The 17,577-nt window shown below is 61.5% G+C and overlaps 1 protein-coding gene across 5 annotated transcripts in view; it reads right to left on the bottom strand.

Annotated features, from left to right (window-relative positions):
- Positions 1-233: 233 nt before the first annotated feature.
- The window catches only part of WNT7B (Wnt family member 7B), a 50,867-nt gene continuing 33,523 nt past the window's right edge, over positions 234-17,577 (bottom strand). For all 5 annotated transcript variants that reach the window (XM_005606783.4, XM_023631165.2, XM_023631166.2 and 2 more), the window contains exons 3-4: positions 9,324-9,595; positions 234-2,941 (exon numbers count right to left, since the gene is read on the bottom strand). In XM_005606783.4, coding sequence (XP_005606840.1) covers positions 2,462-2,941; positions 9,324-9,595 — 752 coding nt within the window. In that variant the 3' untranslated portion in view covers positions 234-2,461. The remainder of the gene's footprint in view (positions 2,942-9,323; positions 9,596-17,577) is intronic.

Raw genomic sequence — 17,577 nt, forward strand, 5'->3', positions numbered from 1 at the left:
GGCCTCAGGGTCTGTGTCCAGCCCCTACCAGTGGCCCTTGCTGGGTGGGGCAGGTCTGAAGGGGACATCGGTGCAGCTCCAGACCAGCCAGAGGGAAGGGTGAGGAAGTCTGAAGGCGGGGCATGTGAGGGCCGAGGGGGCTGGGGGCTCGTCCTCTGTGGATGGCACATGTGGCCCCACCCCCGGGACAAGAGCTGCAGGGGCGTCGCGTGTGGTCCACACACACTCACTGGTCTGGTTCCAGCTTTATTGGAGCGGGGCACTCCCCTCCAGGGGAGGCCGGCACAGCCCGTCAGAAACCCACCGGCTCTCCTGAAGTGGGGACACTGCAGGGACACGCCGAGCCTCGGCCGCCACCGCCCCTGCCCAGATCACATGCACCCCCCGCCTCACCTGAGGGAAGGGCGGCTGCTGACAGACTCTTAGGAAGGGCGGCCGGGGGACAGTGCGCATGACTCAGTGGCGTCAGGGGCCCCAAGAGTCTGTTTCAAGCAGAAGGAGGAGCCTGGCTTGGGGGACACCATGCGGCCGTCCCCCTGCCTCCAGTACCCAGTGTAGGTCACAATAATTTAAAAGACACTATAGACATTTCGACGCTATATAACAATATAAGTTAACCAGGTTCCTTAGCAGAGGACGCCAGGCCTGTGGACTCAGGGGTGTCCTGGCACCTGGGGAGGAAGGGGGCCAGGACTGGGGGGGCCTGGAAGCTCCCAGGACAGCAGCTGATGGAGTGTCCTGGCATCATCAGGGGCATGTGGGGCGCACGCCAGGGCCCAGACAATGTCACTCACCCCAGGCTAATGTCCAGCCCACTTGGCTGGTCAGCTGCCTGAGGACACATTTCCACTGGTTTCTATAAGAAAATACCCTAAATTCGGGTGGGGACACGTGGGCAGTGGAGGGCGCCCCAGAAGCTGGTTGCTCATCATCCCCTTTCTGGTAAGTCACCTCCTCTGTGCCTCAGCCTCCCCGGGGAGCGATGGGAGCGTTCGCAGACACGTCCAGCCCGGAATCTTCGGTTTCTGATCTCTCTCCGCCCTGCACATGGTTTGGAACTGAACAGGACCCCTTCCCTTCCCATCTCCAAGATTTTGGGGCAAGTCAGACTTCAAGGGAGGGTCTGTGTGGTGTGCAGGCCCCAGGGGAGGTGTCTGGAGGGAAGGCATCTGCTGGGACAGCAGACAAGGCCCTGGCAGCGTGACATCCTGGATTCGAGTTTTCTCAGCATCGGAGTCAGGGCGAAAGGACCAGGACTGGGCAAGGAGACCACCGGAGAAACCCTCAAAGGCGGCTCTCGGGGGTTTGGGGGTGATACAGACACCAGGGAGGCTGGCAGCGGGTCAGGGGCACAGCCAGACTCCTCAAGGCATGAGGTCCATCTCACGCCACCCTGGGCGTCCCCAGAGCACGTCCTCCAGGGTCAGGAGCCCTGGGCTGGGGGTCAGGATGTCCGAGCAAGGCCAGAGCCCCAACTCACAGCCTCAGGGTCTCTGGCCAGTGCTCAAGCCACTCTGGGTTCAGTGTTCCCATCCATCAAATGGGACAACAGCCCTGACCGGCCCCCCATCTCAGCCCCAGCACAGCGCTGTCCTGGGGGTCTGGCTGGCTTCAGAGTGGGAGGGGGCTCTGTAAACTGGGGGGTGCCAGGCTGGCTGGGGGCTGGGAGAGCAACAGCATGAGGGAGGGGATGTGGCACTCCTGGAACCTGACACTGGTGACATTTTGATTTGTTTATATGATTTTCTAAAAGAAGGGAAGAGGGGCCGGAGGTCCCTGTCTGTGGCCACCTCACCTGGGGATCACACACACACAGCCACCTCCCCTGGGGCAGGGCCAGGATGCACAGGGATGCTCCCTTGGGTCCCGAGGGGCCAGGAGATGAAGCAGAGAGCAGCAAGGGGATGCGCGAACACAGGGTATAGAGTTAGGACCCGCTATGCCTTAGTGCTAAGAATCCTCTTCTGATACTAAGAAAACATAAATAATTTTTGTCAACATCTGCCCAGACCACCCCGGAGCCAGGCAGCCGATGCAGCCTGGGAAACTGTCTTACAGGAGGCTGGCGGCACAGCATTTCTGTGTCTGGGCCACCAGGCGGGGGAGGGGGACACTCGGAGTCTGGTGTCCCTTTGCTTTCCAGGATACGTGTATGTCCGTGAGGTTCACTTTCCCGGAGAGAAGAAAAGGAAGTCAGTGGCCCCGTCAGGGACCCAGAGCCGTTGGTCTGGCCCTCTCGGCTGCTGCGTCGTGGGCACTGTTTTGCCCCAGGAAGTGACGGGGATGGCAGGAAGGAGCATCTGGGGGCAGGGAGAAGGTGCCAGCCCCAGGGGGAGCCCGCCCCTGCCCGCCTGGAGCTTCCACCTCCTCGGGCCGGCCGCCGGCGGAGCAGGGGGGACCAGGAGAGGATGTGCAAAACGCCGCCAGGTGGGGGCTGGTGCCTCGCGCCGCGGGGCCGCGCTCACTTGCAGGTGAAGACCTCGGTGCGCTCGCTGCACGTGTTGCACTTGACGAAGCAGCACCAGTGGAACTTGCAGTTGCACTGCCAGACCTTGGTGTACTGGTGGGTGTTGTAGCCGCGGCCGCAGCACATGGTGTCACAGCCGTCGGCGCCGGGCGAGGTGCGGTTGCACAGCCGGCCCTGGGTGCCCACGCTGCCCGTGGCCGCATCCTCCTCGCAGTAGTTGGGCGACTTCTCGATGTACACCAGGTCCGTCTCCATGGGCTTCTGGTAGCTGCGCAGTTGCTTGATGCGTAGGAAGGTGGGCTGCCGCAGGCGGCTGGCCCGCACCACCTCCACCTGCACAGCGGCGTTGTACTTCTCCTTGAGCAGGTGGCCCACCTCACGGAACTTGGGCAGCGTGGTCCAGCACGTCTTGGTGGTGCACGAGCCCGACACGCCGTGGCACTTGCACTCCAGCTTCATGCGCTCCTCCAGGACCTGTGGTGACAGAGCAGGGGCTCAGTGTGAGCTTGACCCGGGCCTGGGTGCCGTCCAGGTCCCCCCAACCTCCAGGTGACCTGGAGCCAACTCCCCCACCTCCCGCTGTGTGACCACAAAAAAGTATCTCCCCTTCTCTGAGCCTCCGTCTCCTCATCTGTCAAATGGGGCTGCCGACACAGGTCCCTACTGCACAGGGCCTTGTGAGGGCCCCGTGAGAATATGCAGGACTTGGCAGAGCTCGGCATCCATCTGTCAAACATGCTTCACTAAATTCACACAAGAATCCTTCAGGAAGCTGCGGGTGGACACACTGATGAGGAAACTGAGGCTCGGGGCACCGTGGGACTTGTGCAGGTCAGAAGGCAGCAGGTGCCTGCACCCAGCCAGGCCGGCGGGAGGCGTCTCCCGCTGGTACCAGGCCCAGCAACAGTAAGTGCCTAATAAGTGCAGCTCCCCCACCCCATCTCTTCCAACACGTCCTCATGCCTGGTGTAGGGCCTGGCATGTAGTCGGTGCTTAATAAATGGCTGTTCAATGAAAGCGTGGTATGGCGTGGAGCTCTGTACACATTTGATGGAGGACAGAGCGGGGGACAGGCGAGTGCATGGGTCAGCGGGGCCCAGCCATGCCTTCCTCTGGGAAGCTGACCCCCGACCGGCATTGTTCTTTCCCCCCAGCCCCTGGGGGCCCATGATGGGCGCAGCCGTGTGTTTTCCTGGGGCCTCCCTCCATGGCCCTGGAAGGCGGATTCCCAGCGCCAGCCCTGAACCCGGGTACTCATTTACCCGGATCGAAGGGCCCTGCCAGCAGCGCCTGATTAAAGACAGGGGATCGTTAGCTGCTGCCCTGCGGCTGCAGAAGGGCCATTTGTCAGCTGTCCGAGCTCCCACTGGCCTCACTTCCCGCACTTCGGGGGCCCCAGCCCTGAAGGAACTTGGCTGCGCTCTGCCCCCTGGGCCAGAACCCCAGCCTTGGCCCAGAAGAGGAGACCTTCAGCGAATGAATGAATGAATGAATGAATGAGAAAGAGAGAGAGAGAAACAACCCACAGGGCCGGCTACAGCCCCAATCATTTTCCCCACCCTGGTGCATGGGGCCCTTGGCCTCAGCGAGGACGTCCAGGACCCACAGCCCACTGTGAGAAACAGCAGGAAACCGACACACAAGATGGCAACACGCAGGGACTGGGAGAGCCCGTGGGAGCCTGACCCTGCCCAGGGTGAGGTCGCCTGGGGCAGAGGCTTCCTGGAGGAAGCGGTGCCTGCGCTGGGCATTGATGGAGAAGGAGGAGTCATTATGCAAGGAGGAGGGCTGTTCCAGGAGGGGCGCAGCAGGAGCAAGGGCTGGAGAGCTGTCCCCATCACCACGAGGAGAAGATTCAGCCCCAGTGAGTGGCCTGGCGCTGGGTGGGCCCTGAGACCAGTGACTGGCGCTCGGGGTGGGGTCCTCTGCTCCTGCGTGGATGACGTCCTGGGGCCGAGACTGGAGAGACTGGAAGGCCGAGGCTGATGCTCCATCAGGGGAGGGCCGGGCAAAGGGGAGGGCCCCGTGTCCAGAGGAGGGGAAGGGGGCCAGGTTTGGGAACATTCAGAACTGGAATTACAGGGCCTGGTGACTGGACAGTGGGGTGTCTGGGTCGAGGGCACAGGCCAGTAGGCTGGTCTGGGGGTCCGGGCGAAGGGGAGGACCACCCCCAGGGGAAAACTTACATCTGGGCCTCCTCTGCCTCCTGCCCCTCTCCCTGCTCCTGTCTACCCCAGTCAGACCTCTCCCTCCCCCGCCCTTACCCCAACCCCAAGTTCTCTTTGCTTGGACCCTGCCCTCCGCTTAAAGCCGCTCCCTCCACCAAGCTGCTCTTCAAGGCCCAAAAGCTTCCCATGTCCTGGCCACACTGCCTGCCACGTGCGCCCGTCAGGCCAGGAGCCAACCAGGAGGCGCCCTTCTCAGAGGCCCCAGCCAGGGGAGTGTTCACCCTTCCCCAGGTTGCTGACCCAGGGGACTGATTCCTCCTCAGGTGGACCGTGATGGCCAGAGACCCGGCAGGGGAGTCCAGGCTAGAGGTTGCACAGGCCAGGTGGCCCAACCTCAATTGCCTGCTGGACGGCTGCCTCCACTTCGCTCTGTTGTCCGCCCTGAACCCCTCCCCTCTACCCCTTCCCTCTGTGCCCGTCTCCCTGGGCAAGCCAGTCTCCACCTGCTGGCCCAGGGATGTCTGGATCCTGAGCAGCCAGGCCCGTGATTGTCAGCAGATAAAGCTGACTGGGCAGCTGTTTGCAGAGCAAGGGGCTGCATCCTCGCTCGGCTGGGTCCCCTGGGCCTCAGCCTCTCCTGGGAGGTGACCACAGCATTGAAGAATGTGCCGTTTCCGTCTCCAGCGCCCTCTCAATAAGAGCGACAGGGATGGTGGCACCAGCCTCTGTGGCCCCAGGAGACCACCTGGGAGGATGCAGAGAGACCCAGCCCTGCCCAGAGGAGCTGGGGCTGTGCAGGGCCCCACCCCCAGGCCTCAGTTTCCCCCTGACCCAGGTAGTGTGAGGGTGGGGTGGGGGCCTCCAGGAAAGGGACAACCTCGTGTTCTTTCTGAAACGAGGGTGTGGCCCACACTCTGGGAACAGAGCTCAGTCACGGCCAGGCTGGGTGGAGTCGTGGCATCCTGGTGCCAGCGGAAGACACTTCACACGCCACTCGGGCAGGCGGCTCCAAGCCTGGGGCCGCAGAGGGAGGTGCCCCACACTCTCTCCCACAGCGCATCTCACACCGCCTTTTGTTTCCTGACCCTCAGTGGGGGCCTAACTTCCCTGTGGGCACGCATGACCCTGGGGGATGCAGTCCACATCTGCTTTCCCCTCTGACCCTGGGCCCACAGTGTAAAATGGACGCGGTCATCAAGTTAAGCTGTTACATTAGCGCCCCTGGCCGTGATGGCGAAAGTGGCCATGTAACCCTGCCAGTGGGGGGCCCAGCCTGGCCAGCAGCTTCTCAGCATAAGTCATCCTTCCCTGGACTCCAGGCTTCCATTGCCCCCGGCCCAGGACCGGCTTGGACCCTAGATGAGGTCAGGCAAGGGCTGTTCCTGCCCCCCGGCTCCCGGTGCTGGGGGTACTGGTCAGTGATGGCTTTGGACCTCACATCACCAAAAGTAGAGCCCAGAGCCATCCTGACAACAGCCCCCAGGGTTTCCCAGCTGGACAGGCTCCCGCCTTCACCAGGTCGGTGTGGAGGGGAGGACACTGCACTTCTGCTACTCGGGTGTCCCCTCCGTCCGCCCCGCTGTTCCCACGCCACAAAGCCGGGGCCAAAAGCAGGGGCAGAGCACCCAGCGGACACCGGCCACACACGCCTTCATAACCACAGCGGATGCTCCCTGCACAGGCACCAAAGGCCTCACAGCCCGTGAGGGTGGCCACGGCCTCGGTGTGGCAGAAGCGGGCAGTGAGCTGGTTCCCACGCTCAGCCAGGGATGCGGCTGGGTCACATGCTGGCCTGGCGTGAACGAGCAATGAGGTGGGCAGAAGAGTGTCCCCCAAAATTCACGTCCACTCAGAACCTCCGAAGGTGACCTTATCTGAAAATGGGTCTTTGCAGATATAATTAAGGTGAGGCTCATGATGGCGTCATCCTTGATCAGGGTGGCCCTAAATCTAAGGACAGGCGTCCTTATGAGACAGAGAAGACCATGTGAGGATGGAGCAGAGACTAGGGGACACAGCCACGAGCCAAGGAGCTCCAGGAGCCACCAGGACGGAAGGAGGCAGGATGGATCATCCCCTGGAGCCTGCTGACACCTCGATTTGGGACTCTGGCTCCAGAACTCTGAGAATAAATTTCTGTCACTCTAAGCCCCAGTCTGTGGGACTCTGTTGGGCCACAGTCATCTTGCTTCCCACCTCACTTGCTGAACTCCATGGCCCCGAGGAAGTGGAAGGGACAGGGGCAAGCCTGGATGTCCTACCGTGGTGACCGTGAAGACCTGGGCTCAGTTCCTATGGAAACCTCGGAAGCCATGCCCCACCCCACAGCTCCAGGGGGTGAGGGGCTGTTAGAGGGCTGTGGGGGGAGGGGGACAAAGTGCATTACACCCACTGTGCAGATGGGGAGACTGAGGCTCCAGAGAGGGATGGGGTCAGCCAGGGCCTCACAGTCAGGGAGAGCACTGGCATGAGAATCCTGGCTGCTGACCACCTTATACCTCTTTCCTTCGGACGCCCTGGCCCTGAAGGGCCTCACCTTGATCTGCTCCCCGACAGCCTGCTTCTCCTCTCCTGTTCCCTATCTCGGGTCACGGCTTCACCCCAGTTCAAAACCCCCCGATGCGCTGACCCGCCTCGGTCCTCGTCCCCTGGCCAGCCCGGCCTGTCACCACCCTCCTTGTCCTCCCGCCTCCTGTCTTCCCCGGGCCCAGTCCAGCCGGCCTCTATTTCTCTTATGCCCTTTACCACCTGTCAGTCGCCAAACACCCCCCTGAGTCCTGCACCAGGCCAGGCCGGGGCTTCTCAGGGGACCCCAGAGCCAACCCAGACACCACCCTGGACCTCGAGCTGCTGGTGTCACTCTCTCAGGGACCTGCAATGGCACCTGTGGCCCAGAGGCCAAATCCAGCCTGGCTGCGAGAGCCCCTCCCCACAAGGCCCATCCAGCCTACCCAGAGCCGGGCCCCTGCACTGCACTGCACACCCGACCTCACCCACCGCCACGCCTTGGCCCACGCCGGTCCCTCCACCCAAGGGCCCTTCCTGACATCTCTGCTGCTGACTCAGACACACCCCCACAGGTCAGCCACCGGAGCTCAGGCCTCGGGGCCACCAGCGCCTCTGCTGCTCACTTTGGGCCCACTGTCCGCGTGGTAACATAGGCAATGTGAGCCCTTCCTCCCAGGGCTGTGGGCAAGCGCCTGCTCGGGACCTGAGCTACTGCAGAGCTTCAAGGGGTGGTGGCTCCATTGAGGGCTCAGTCGCACCTCCTTCTCCGGGAAGCCCTCCAATGCCTCCAGGTAAGTGCACAGTGCCTTCCTCTCCCCTCCCGAGGCCCAGACGGCACTCTGCCTGTGCCTGGAGAATGATGCCTATGTGCTGTCTGTGAGCTCCCTGGAGGCAAAGACTGTCTCTCATTCCTTCCCCATTCATTCACCTGTCCTTTCATTCATCAGTTTATTGGACAGTAACCTCATAACTGCCTGTTGCACAGCAACCTCCACAGCTACAAGGTCAAGTCACACCCTCGACCTGGCATTCGAGGCCTGTTCCGGGCCAGCCCAGGCTCCCTTCTCAAGCCCTGTCCCTCCCACCAGCCTGAACCGTTTGCAGCCCTCCCGCCAAGCACCAGCTCCTTCTGCCTCTGCTCTTCGCAGCTCTGGCATGTCTCTCAAGGCTCCACTTCACATCACCGCCTCCAAGAAGCTTCTGCTCTCTCTCGTGGGTCCCTGGGCTCCTGCTGCCCCGGGTATGGCCCCCAAACCCGTCACATAGACCCAGACAGCGCTGTGGGAGCTCCCGCAGCCAGGGCCGTGTCTTGCTCATCTCTGACCCTCACACCCAGCCTAGCACCTGAAACAGCAGGAGCAAGGGAGCGTTGGTTGAGTGAATAAGTGAGTGGCTGGTGGCCTCAGCTCTGGTCCCTGGGGCAGAGGGCCATTTCAACTCCTCTTTGTCTGGAAAGGCAAGCCTGTCCCATGCGCGCAGAGCTCCTCCGGCCCTCGAGCCCTGGGTGCAGCCCCCAGGGCTGGGGAGCCAGACCCAGAGAGGCGTTCCACTCGGCTGGCCGCCCTATCTTGGGCCATCTTGCCGCCATGAGGCCGTTCCTCCCAGCCCGGTATCTGGGGCCCTCATCTCCCTGCAGGCGGGACCGGGCTCGCCCTGACTTCTTCCCCAGTGTGTCCCTGCCTGCATGTCCTCCATTATCACCCGCCACATTGCATCCCACCCCATGCGTGAAGCCGGCTGCTCCTGCCTCCTGGGAACATCCCTTCCTCCAGTCTCTCATGCAATCTGAGCCAAAGGCCGCCTCCTCCAGAAAGCCTTTCTCAGCCTGTTGGCACAACCCCTCTGGGACCAGGGCAGGGACGTGGGACTGTGGCCCGGATCCCCAGCCAGGCCCCGCTCCCACCCCGCGTGGAAACAGGCGCCCTGTCCCATCCGTGCCGCCTGCCCGTGGGGGACTAGGGTCACGTCGCTTCCCACTCCCGGCCTCTGCTCACACCCCGCTGCAATGGGAACTCGAGGCCGCCTCAGAGACGGGCCAGGCGGGTGGGCGGCGAGGCCGTGCCCAGCACCCCCACCTCGCACCCTCGGGTCTCGCGTCACTGATTCCTGCCACCAGGAGAGGCGCCCAAAGCTCAGGGCGGTTGGGACCCCTGGTGCCGCGGTGGCCGCGCCCGCCCTACCTTCCTGCCGGCCTCGTTGTTGTGCAGGTTCATGAGGCGCCGTGCGTTCTTCTTGATCTCTCGAGCGTCCACGAAGCGCCGGGAGAAGTCGATGCCGTAGCGCACGTCGGCGGAGCAGCCGCCCCACTTCCAGCCCTCAGCCTGGTTGTAGTAGCCCTGCTTCTCGCGGTCGCACCCGCAGTTGCTCAGGTTGCCCTGGCTGCAGGCAGCGGTGACGGCGTGGGCCACGCCAGCCGCGGTGATGGCATACGTGAAGGCGGCCTCACGGCTCCCTGCGGGGAGGGGACAGAGTGGACAGGGAGGCCCTGCAGGTCTCCACCTGGTGGGCTCAGGGGACACAGGGCCAGGCCTGGGGTCTGCTGCTGGTCAGCTGTGTGACCTGGGCTCAGCACTTGCCCTCTCTGAACCTCTGTCTCAGCAAAGTGAGGCTGATGGAACCCACCTTGCAGGGCTGTGGTGAGGACAGTACCTGGTGTCCAGGGAGCGCTCAAGGAAGGCCACCAGTATGTCCCGAGAGCCTGAGCTGGACGGGCCCAGTTTCCCCAACCCTGGGAGACAGCAGGGAGGCCCCCGGGAGGGGCCGTGTGGGGTCCGTGACTCTGCCCCCTGCCCTCTGCCAGCCTCCCAGCGCTGCTCCTCACGCACCAGCCACTGGTGCTGACCCCCGTGGAGCAGCCCAGCCCACCAGCCAGGACCCAGGCAGAGTCCACACAGCTCAGAGCCAACCCTCCCCCTGCCCCAGGCTCTCTGCTGCTGCCTCCCTCTCTCTGACCACCCATCACCCCGTCGCCAGGCCCTGGCCTGCTGAGTGTGCCCTCTCCTCCAGCACCCCTGCCAGGCTCGGGGCCCCTGAACTGCCCAGACTTGGGTGCCAGTCCTCCCTGCCTCCCTCATTCCCCAGCCACCATCGGGCGGGCCTCCAGTGCAGGCACAGCTCCTTCCCCAGCACCTCTGCGGGCTCTCCTCTGCCTGAGCTGGGAAGGGAAGGCGGCAGTCCCAGCCCTGCCGGCCCCCCAGCCCTCTCCTCCCGACCCTCCACCCAAAACAGCACCACTCCTTCCAGGCTGCTCACGTGCTGCTGGGGGTGGGGGGGAGAGCCTGGCCTTTTGGTGAAATTCCCTTCCCTCTCATGCCCAAATCCCAAGAACCTTCCAAGGTGGGCTCCAATGGCCTCTCCTCCAGGCAGCCTTCCCAGACCACCAGCCAGAAGGGAGCCCTGGCTGGCTGACCTCCGTCAGTGGCAGATCTGACCCTCTCATTGCTCTGACACTGTCCACCTAGTAGCCCTACCACCGGGACTTCCTGGCTCCACGTGGGTCCAAAGCCCCTTAGACGGATGGGTCCAGCTCGAATTCCTCTTTGCTGTCCACAGCCCCCAGCCGGGCCCCCACGCATCCTGCCGTCCTGGCCCCAGCCTCTGGAGCCCCTCGTACCCTGCCCACAACCACCAATGTTCTCTTTGGGCCACGGCTGGGTCCGTCCCCAGCACCTGGCACTGGGGGCCCAGAGCTCAGGGACACCAGCTGGACCACAGCCAAGCCCGTGGCGGGATTCTCACTGCCCATCTCAGCCACAGCGAGGTGCAGCCCAGCCTTCAGTCCCAGAAGGGGCAACCAGAAACCCACGACACTGTCCTTGCACAAGCCCTGCGTCTGTGCCCTGCGAGGGCCAAGGTGCCCCTCCAAGTCCTTGGCTGCTGTCTCTGTTATTAGGGGCTGGGGTGATCCCCCCAGACTGAGAGAGGGCTGATGGTCAAGTCCATTCCATAACATCCATTGAGCACCAACTGCATACCCAGCCTTGTGCTGGGTGCTGGCTGTTTATTCTGAGTTCCACCTCCTCACCCAACAACCAGCTGGGAGGGGCTCATCTAGATGGGGCCCCTGTTCCCCTGGGGGGCTCACCCTCAGTGGGCCCCTATTCCCTGGGGGCTCATTTACATGGGGTCCCTCTTCCAGGGGTTTCTCCCATCTGGGGCAAAGACCAGGGTGGGACTTGCTGGTCTCAGGGGCCCAGGGCAGAGGAGGCTTGGGCTGCCATCAAGGAGGGGCCACAGCTTCCCGAAAACCTCCTTCCTCTGAGAAGAGCTGTGGGCAGGGTGGGGTGGTTGTCCCCTCCTCCCCGGAAAGACGGGTCTGCAAAGGGCACAGGGCAGCTCCTGCCTGCCCAGGGCCTTGCCGTGACCTGGCTCCAGCATCTCCTCCCCTGCGGGTCCCTCCTGCGCACACTCCCCCAACCCCGGGTCAGTGCACAGCCCCCTGGGGACTGCTCACCACACGGGCCCAGCCCCTCTGTCACTGCTCCATAAGAAGTGGCCCTTTAAGGAGCTCGGAGGAGCCCTGGTCTGGCCAGGGACTCCCAGACAGACACAGGGCCAGGGAAAATGTGGGACTCGACCTCCCGGCTCTAAATCAGCTGCAGACCGTCTGAAGAGAAGTCCATCGAGGGGGAAGTGGGTCATTGAACTCCTTACTGTTGGTGTTGGTGTTGCCTTAGCCCAGAAGGGCCTGCTGACAGGCTGGTGCGTGTGCGTGTGCGCGCGCACGCGCGCACACACACACACACACACGCAGGCACACACACGCAGGCAAGGGAAAAGTAAACTAGGTGGGGGATTCCAGGAAAGGAGGTGACCACTGGGCTCTGTGAGAAGGGGCACAGGGAGTCATGGAACCTCAAAGGATGCCCTGACCTGCCTCGTGAGAGATGGAGTCAGGGAAGGCTTCCTGGAGGAGGCGACATCTTAAGTAAGTCTTACCAAGACGTATGAGTTAACTCACCTGTGATGGGTGTGACTGACTGTGTGGTGTCCGAGCACGTACGTGTATGAGATGTGTGGGATGCATATGTGTGTATGGTAAATGCACACAGCTGGCCACAGCACAGCAAAGGTGTGAAGTGGTTTGGTGTTGCTGGAAGTACCAGGTCAAGGGTGACGAGGAGAGAGGCAGCCAAGGTCCCAGTGAGCTGGGTCATGAGAGGCCAGGGACATCCCGAGAAGCAGGTGCCGGGCCAGCCGCTGTAGGATTTTGATGTTAGCGCTCACTCTGGCTACACAGGGGATGGGGATTCTGGAACTATTTAGAAAGAGGTGAGCAGAGCTGTGTTTCCAACACTGTCGTTGCTGTCCCTGGCCAGCGCTCTCGGTGGGCCAGCCCCGCTCTAACCCCGCACACATGTTCTCAACGACTGTCATGACAGTTGTACGAGGCAGGTTTCATTGTTATTCCCAACTTACAGATGAGAAGACTGAGGCGCAGAGAGCTTATGAAACGAGGTATGAGTGGCTGAAGCAGGATTGGAACCCAGGCAGTGGAATCAAACCCCAGACAGGCAGAGGGAGGCACTCAGGGCCTGGGGCACAGGTCATCGGAGACCATCCTGTCCCCAGCTTGGCCCCTCTGCAGCCAAGTGACCTTGGGTGGGAGGAGACGGCAGAAGGCGAGCCGTGCGTGTGGAGAGCATTTCACGGAAACCTCCCTTCCGTCCTCTCTGCGAGGTCCTGCTCCCGCCTGGTTAAGCCCATACCCGGCTCAGACGCACGGTTACTCATCAGTTACTCACCGGGCCGCCACTCCCACTAATTCCTTCTTTATTTGGTTTTAATGGGCCAAACCCTCTCGTCTCGCCACGGAGACAAGAGGTGGTGAAAGGCAAGAGAGCAGTAGTTTGGGGAGAATCAAGGAGGATGACATCGGGTCCCGGATCGAGGGGCTCCCGTGTGCCCACACTCTGTACGCGCATCTCATTTACTCTCACAACAGCCCCACAGCAGTCGGCGGTGGTTCGGGACGGGGACCACAGCCCCGTTCTACAGACCTGGATACTGCCTTGGAGGGCTTCCCAACCCGCCCCAGGTCACAGTGTGCCCGACGCGGTGCGGGTAGATGGTTCCCTCCCAAAATCACTCCTGGGCCATCTTGCCAGTCCCCATGCATCGCCTGTACATCCTCCAAGTTGAAAATGAGCGAGTGCTCAGGTTTAGAAAGAAGCTCCTCGAACCCGTGGGCCATGCTCAGCCACCATCCACGGCTCCCCAGGCCTCTGAGAGGACCTCAAGCTCTGGAGGCCTGACCTCATCTGTCCCCACCCACCGCTCCCTACAGCTTAGCTTGGCCAGGCCGGACAACAGGCCCACCTGTGGGCAGGGGCAGCCCCCTCCAGCACATATCACTATCTTTGCAGAGCGGGCTGGTGCCCTGCTGCCAGTCCTAGCGGATGCTGGCCTTCTCTCCACCGGGAATGCCTGCCCGTGTCCCCACGCGTCCACAGCTTCCCCAGGCCCTGGACGCAGCCGAGATGCCTCCTGCTCTGGGAACCCTGTCAGGGTGAGGCCCCCTCCACTGGGCTCTCGTGCGGTGAGCCGCAGGCTGCAGGGATGGTGGGCAGGACCCACGTCTGACTCTGTCGTGTGCCTCCAGCAAGGCTGCTTCCCGAGTCCTGCACACGAGCAGGTCCGCGGTGGACAGCTTCCTGGACTTCCCCTCCTTCGACCTGCATGACGCCCCCTGAACAGGTCCTCGAGGGGACCCACCTCACAGGAGGCACGTGATTTGCTCCAGAGGGGGCTGCAGCAGCCGTCTGAGCCCCCGGCTGCTGCAGGAGTGCCTGGCAACGGGGCTGGGGAGCTGGATGGAGGCAGCAGGGATGGTCTGATGGGGCCAGCACCTGTCCTGGGGGCTCACTTTGGTCTTGGGGGGGTCTGGGATCCAGAGCCCACCCCAGCACGGATCTGCACCTGCAGACACCGGAGCGAGCAGTGGTGTCTGGCAGCATCCCTGGAAAATGCCGGAGACAGGCAGGCAGCCTGCACTTTGGCCACCCCATCCCACAGCCCTCGTGAGCCCTGGGCAGGTCCCTGAGCACACTGGCCCACTGTTTCCAGAGCAGCCTGTCTCCGGCGCCCGGCAGGGCAAGGTGAGCACCATTAGCCCTGCAGTTCCCCGCCCTGAGGTTTCGGGAAAACAGAGAGGGTGGTGCCCAGAGACTTGGGAGGAGTGGGAGGGGAGCACTGGACCTGGAGTCTCACAACCGCTGTGTGGCCCCAGGCAAGTCACAAACCCTCTCTGAGCCCATATCCCCATCTGCCAAGTGGGGCTCGTAGTCCTCACCCCGCCCCATGGCCCAGGAGCAGCTCTGAAAGCAAATAGACAAATGGACATTGCCCTCACCATCCCCAAATGGCAAGTGAGCCAGGCCTGGCCGGGGACCAACCGCGTGTAGCGCAGGGCTCCCAGGACTGGCCCGCACAGCTCTTTGTGCTCATCCAGAGTCCCCTCCCGGTCAGCCCTGCCCAGCTGCCGCCTCCACACATATTCTGGATAAATCTAGAACGTCAGAGCAGCAGAACCCTCAGAGACCACCACTACGTGGGTAAACTGAGGCACCAGGCCGCTCGGGGACCACCCAGCTCTGCTCTCTCTTTCCTATTGGCCGTTCAAACTCAAGCCCTCGCTGGGCACCAGGCTCAGAGGGACAGACAGCCCCTGCCCTGCTCCAGGCCCTCAGCGACGCCAACCAGACCCGACGCCCAGGGAAAGGTGGCCAGCCCGGGACAGCAGGGCCTAGCCCACCCCGTCATCCCCTCACTCTGACCCCCAGGAGGACGCTGGGGACCAGGCAGATCCCTGTGAGCAGCTCCTGGTGCGGACAAATGTGTCCCCTGGACAGCACAGGGCCTGGGCAGGATGGAGCTCCCCTCCCCATCCCCGGGCAGAGCTGGAGGGGTGCTGCTCTCCCCACGTCCCAGGCACCCCCCCGTCACTGTCCACTCAAAGCTGCCTGCCACTTCCCAGCATCCATGGGGGGCTATTTTCAGGGGCACACTATTTTCAGAAAGCCATAATTGAGCTCACAATGACTCGATTATCTGCAGGCCTGGGGAGGCTGGGTGGGAAAGGCATTCGGTTCCCTCTAGAAGGGGAGCCGAGAATCTGGAGCTTCAGTTGGGGAGGAACTTGGGACCATCCTGTACCATCTTACTAAGAGCCTGAGACCCAGAGAGGGGCAGCACGCTGCCAAGGTCACACAGTGGCTTGGGAAGTGGGGGAGCCCAGACCTGACGTTCTGAAACAACTGAGGTGAGGTCAAAGGTCTGGCAGCCACACACAGTCCCAGAGAGTCCCACAGCCTGACGGCTTGAGTTTAAGTTCAGACCCTAAAATTGGCCAACTGGCAACCTTGGACCAGTCAAGGGGACTTTCTGTGTCTCCCTACCCGCAAAATGAGGATGATTACTCTGACATGGCCCAGTCGCCGTGCCAGAAGGGCCCACGCGTGGTCCCAGGGGGGCCGGCCTAGCCTCAGCACCGAGAGGGTCACTGAACTGAGCTTCACGCCTGCATGTGTGACACACACCACACACAGGATCTCCGTGGGCATATACATGTTTGGGCATCCGTGTGTGTACCTCTGCATGTGTCCCTGGGCTCAGACACGAATGCGGTTCCATGAGTGTGAGCGAAATTGTGTCCCAGTGCACGTGCCCATGCTTGTGGCCAACACAGTTCAATTCACCTGTCCCTCCGCCAACCTGTCTTGCCTCTCTTTAAAAAAACACAGTATTTTTTACAATTCAATAATAAAAAGGCCAATGACCCAATTAAAATGAGGCAAAGGATCCGAATAGACATTTCTCCAAAGAAGCAATAAAAATGGCCCATAAGCACCTGAAAAGATGCTCAACTTCATTAGCTATCAAGGAAATGCAAAACCACAGTGAGATAGCACTTCTCCCCCACGAGGATGGCTAAAATAAAAAGACAGACGAGAGTAAGTGTTGACAAGGATGCGAAGAAATCAGAACGTTCCTCTACAGCTGGCGGGACGGTGAAGGGCGCAGCCACTACAGAACAGTTTGACGGTTCTCAAAATATTAAATTTAGAGTTAGGATACGACCCAGTAATCCCTCTCCGATACATACGCCAAGAGAAGTGAACACGTGTCCACACAACAACTTGTACATGAACGCTCACAGCAGCATTGTTCACAACAGCCAAAAGGTGGAAACATCCCAAGTGTCCATCAACGGACGAACAGATAAAGAAAATGTGGTCCATCCACACAACGGAAACTCGTTCAGCCATAGAAAAGGAAGGAAGTACCAACACACGCTACAACAGGGCCGAACCTCGAAAACACTGTGCTCGTGAGCAACACCAGCCACAGAGACTGGAGGTTGTGCGATTCCATTTATGTGAAATGTCCGGAATAGGTAAATCCATAGAGATGGGGAGCAGATGACTGCCGCCAAGGGCTGCGGGGATTGGAGAGTGATAGCTAAGGGGTACAGGGTTTCTTTTCAAGGTCATGAAAATGTTCTAAAAGGGCCTGTGGTGATGGTTGCACAACTCTGTGAACACACTGAAAACCATCGACCTGGACACTTTATACAGATGAGCTGTACAGCAGGTGAATTCTATTGCGATAAAGCTGTTAGGAAAACACACAGCATTTGATGGCTTTTCGGGGACTACATACCACTTCTCCTACTCCACCCAAACCCTCACAGGGCCCCACCTAACAGTTTGGATGCTCAGCTCAGAGGATGCAAGTGACAAGTCCCAGATCACATGGCATGCCAGCCACGGAGCTGGCATCTGACCGAGACCCCAGGGCCCATTCTCAGACCACTCCCCACCCACCGGGACAGGGAAACCTTTCCAGTCCCGTCTGCCTCCTCTGACCAGGCCTGCGGCCCCAGATCGCCCGTGTCAGCCCCTGTCACTCACTATTACCAGCCAGTGTCTCCCCAGCACCAAGTGCAGCCCACCCGCATCAGTGACCCCAGAGCCCCAGGGGAAAGGCCCCCAGCACCACCCATCCCCAAGCCCAAGGCCACACAAACAGCAGGGCAAGCCGACACCCAGCAGCCCAGGGGGCCGATGCACTGGGAGGGGGCTCACAGAGAATGCAGGCGGAGGGTCGAGCTCCAAACAACGAGGGGTCAGCAGGACAGGGTGGCTGGAGGGACTGGGGTGGAGAGTGACCAGTGAGGGTGCCTCTCAGGAAGAGATGCTGAAGGCAGGTCCTGAATGACCAGAGAAGGGAGCTATGCAAAGGCACAGGGAACTCTGTTCAGGCAGAGGGAACAGCAACGCTAAGGCCCTGAGGAGGGGATGAGCTGTGTGCGGGTGGTTTGACGCAGCGGAGAGCCGCGGGAGATGAAGTGGGCCACACCGTGCTGACTTTGGGAGCCCACGGGGAGGAATTTAGACTTTATTCTAAGAAGATGAGGAGCCCCTGGAGGGTGCT

Source organism: Equus caballus, chromosome 28 (assembly GCF_041296265.1).
Source record: "Equus caballus isolate H_3958 breed thoroughbred chromosome 28, TB-T2T, whole genome shotgun sequence".
In the NCBI taxonomy this organism is placed as follows: Eukaryota; Metazoa; Chordata; class Mammalia; order Perissodactyla; family Equidae; genus Equus; species Equus caballus.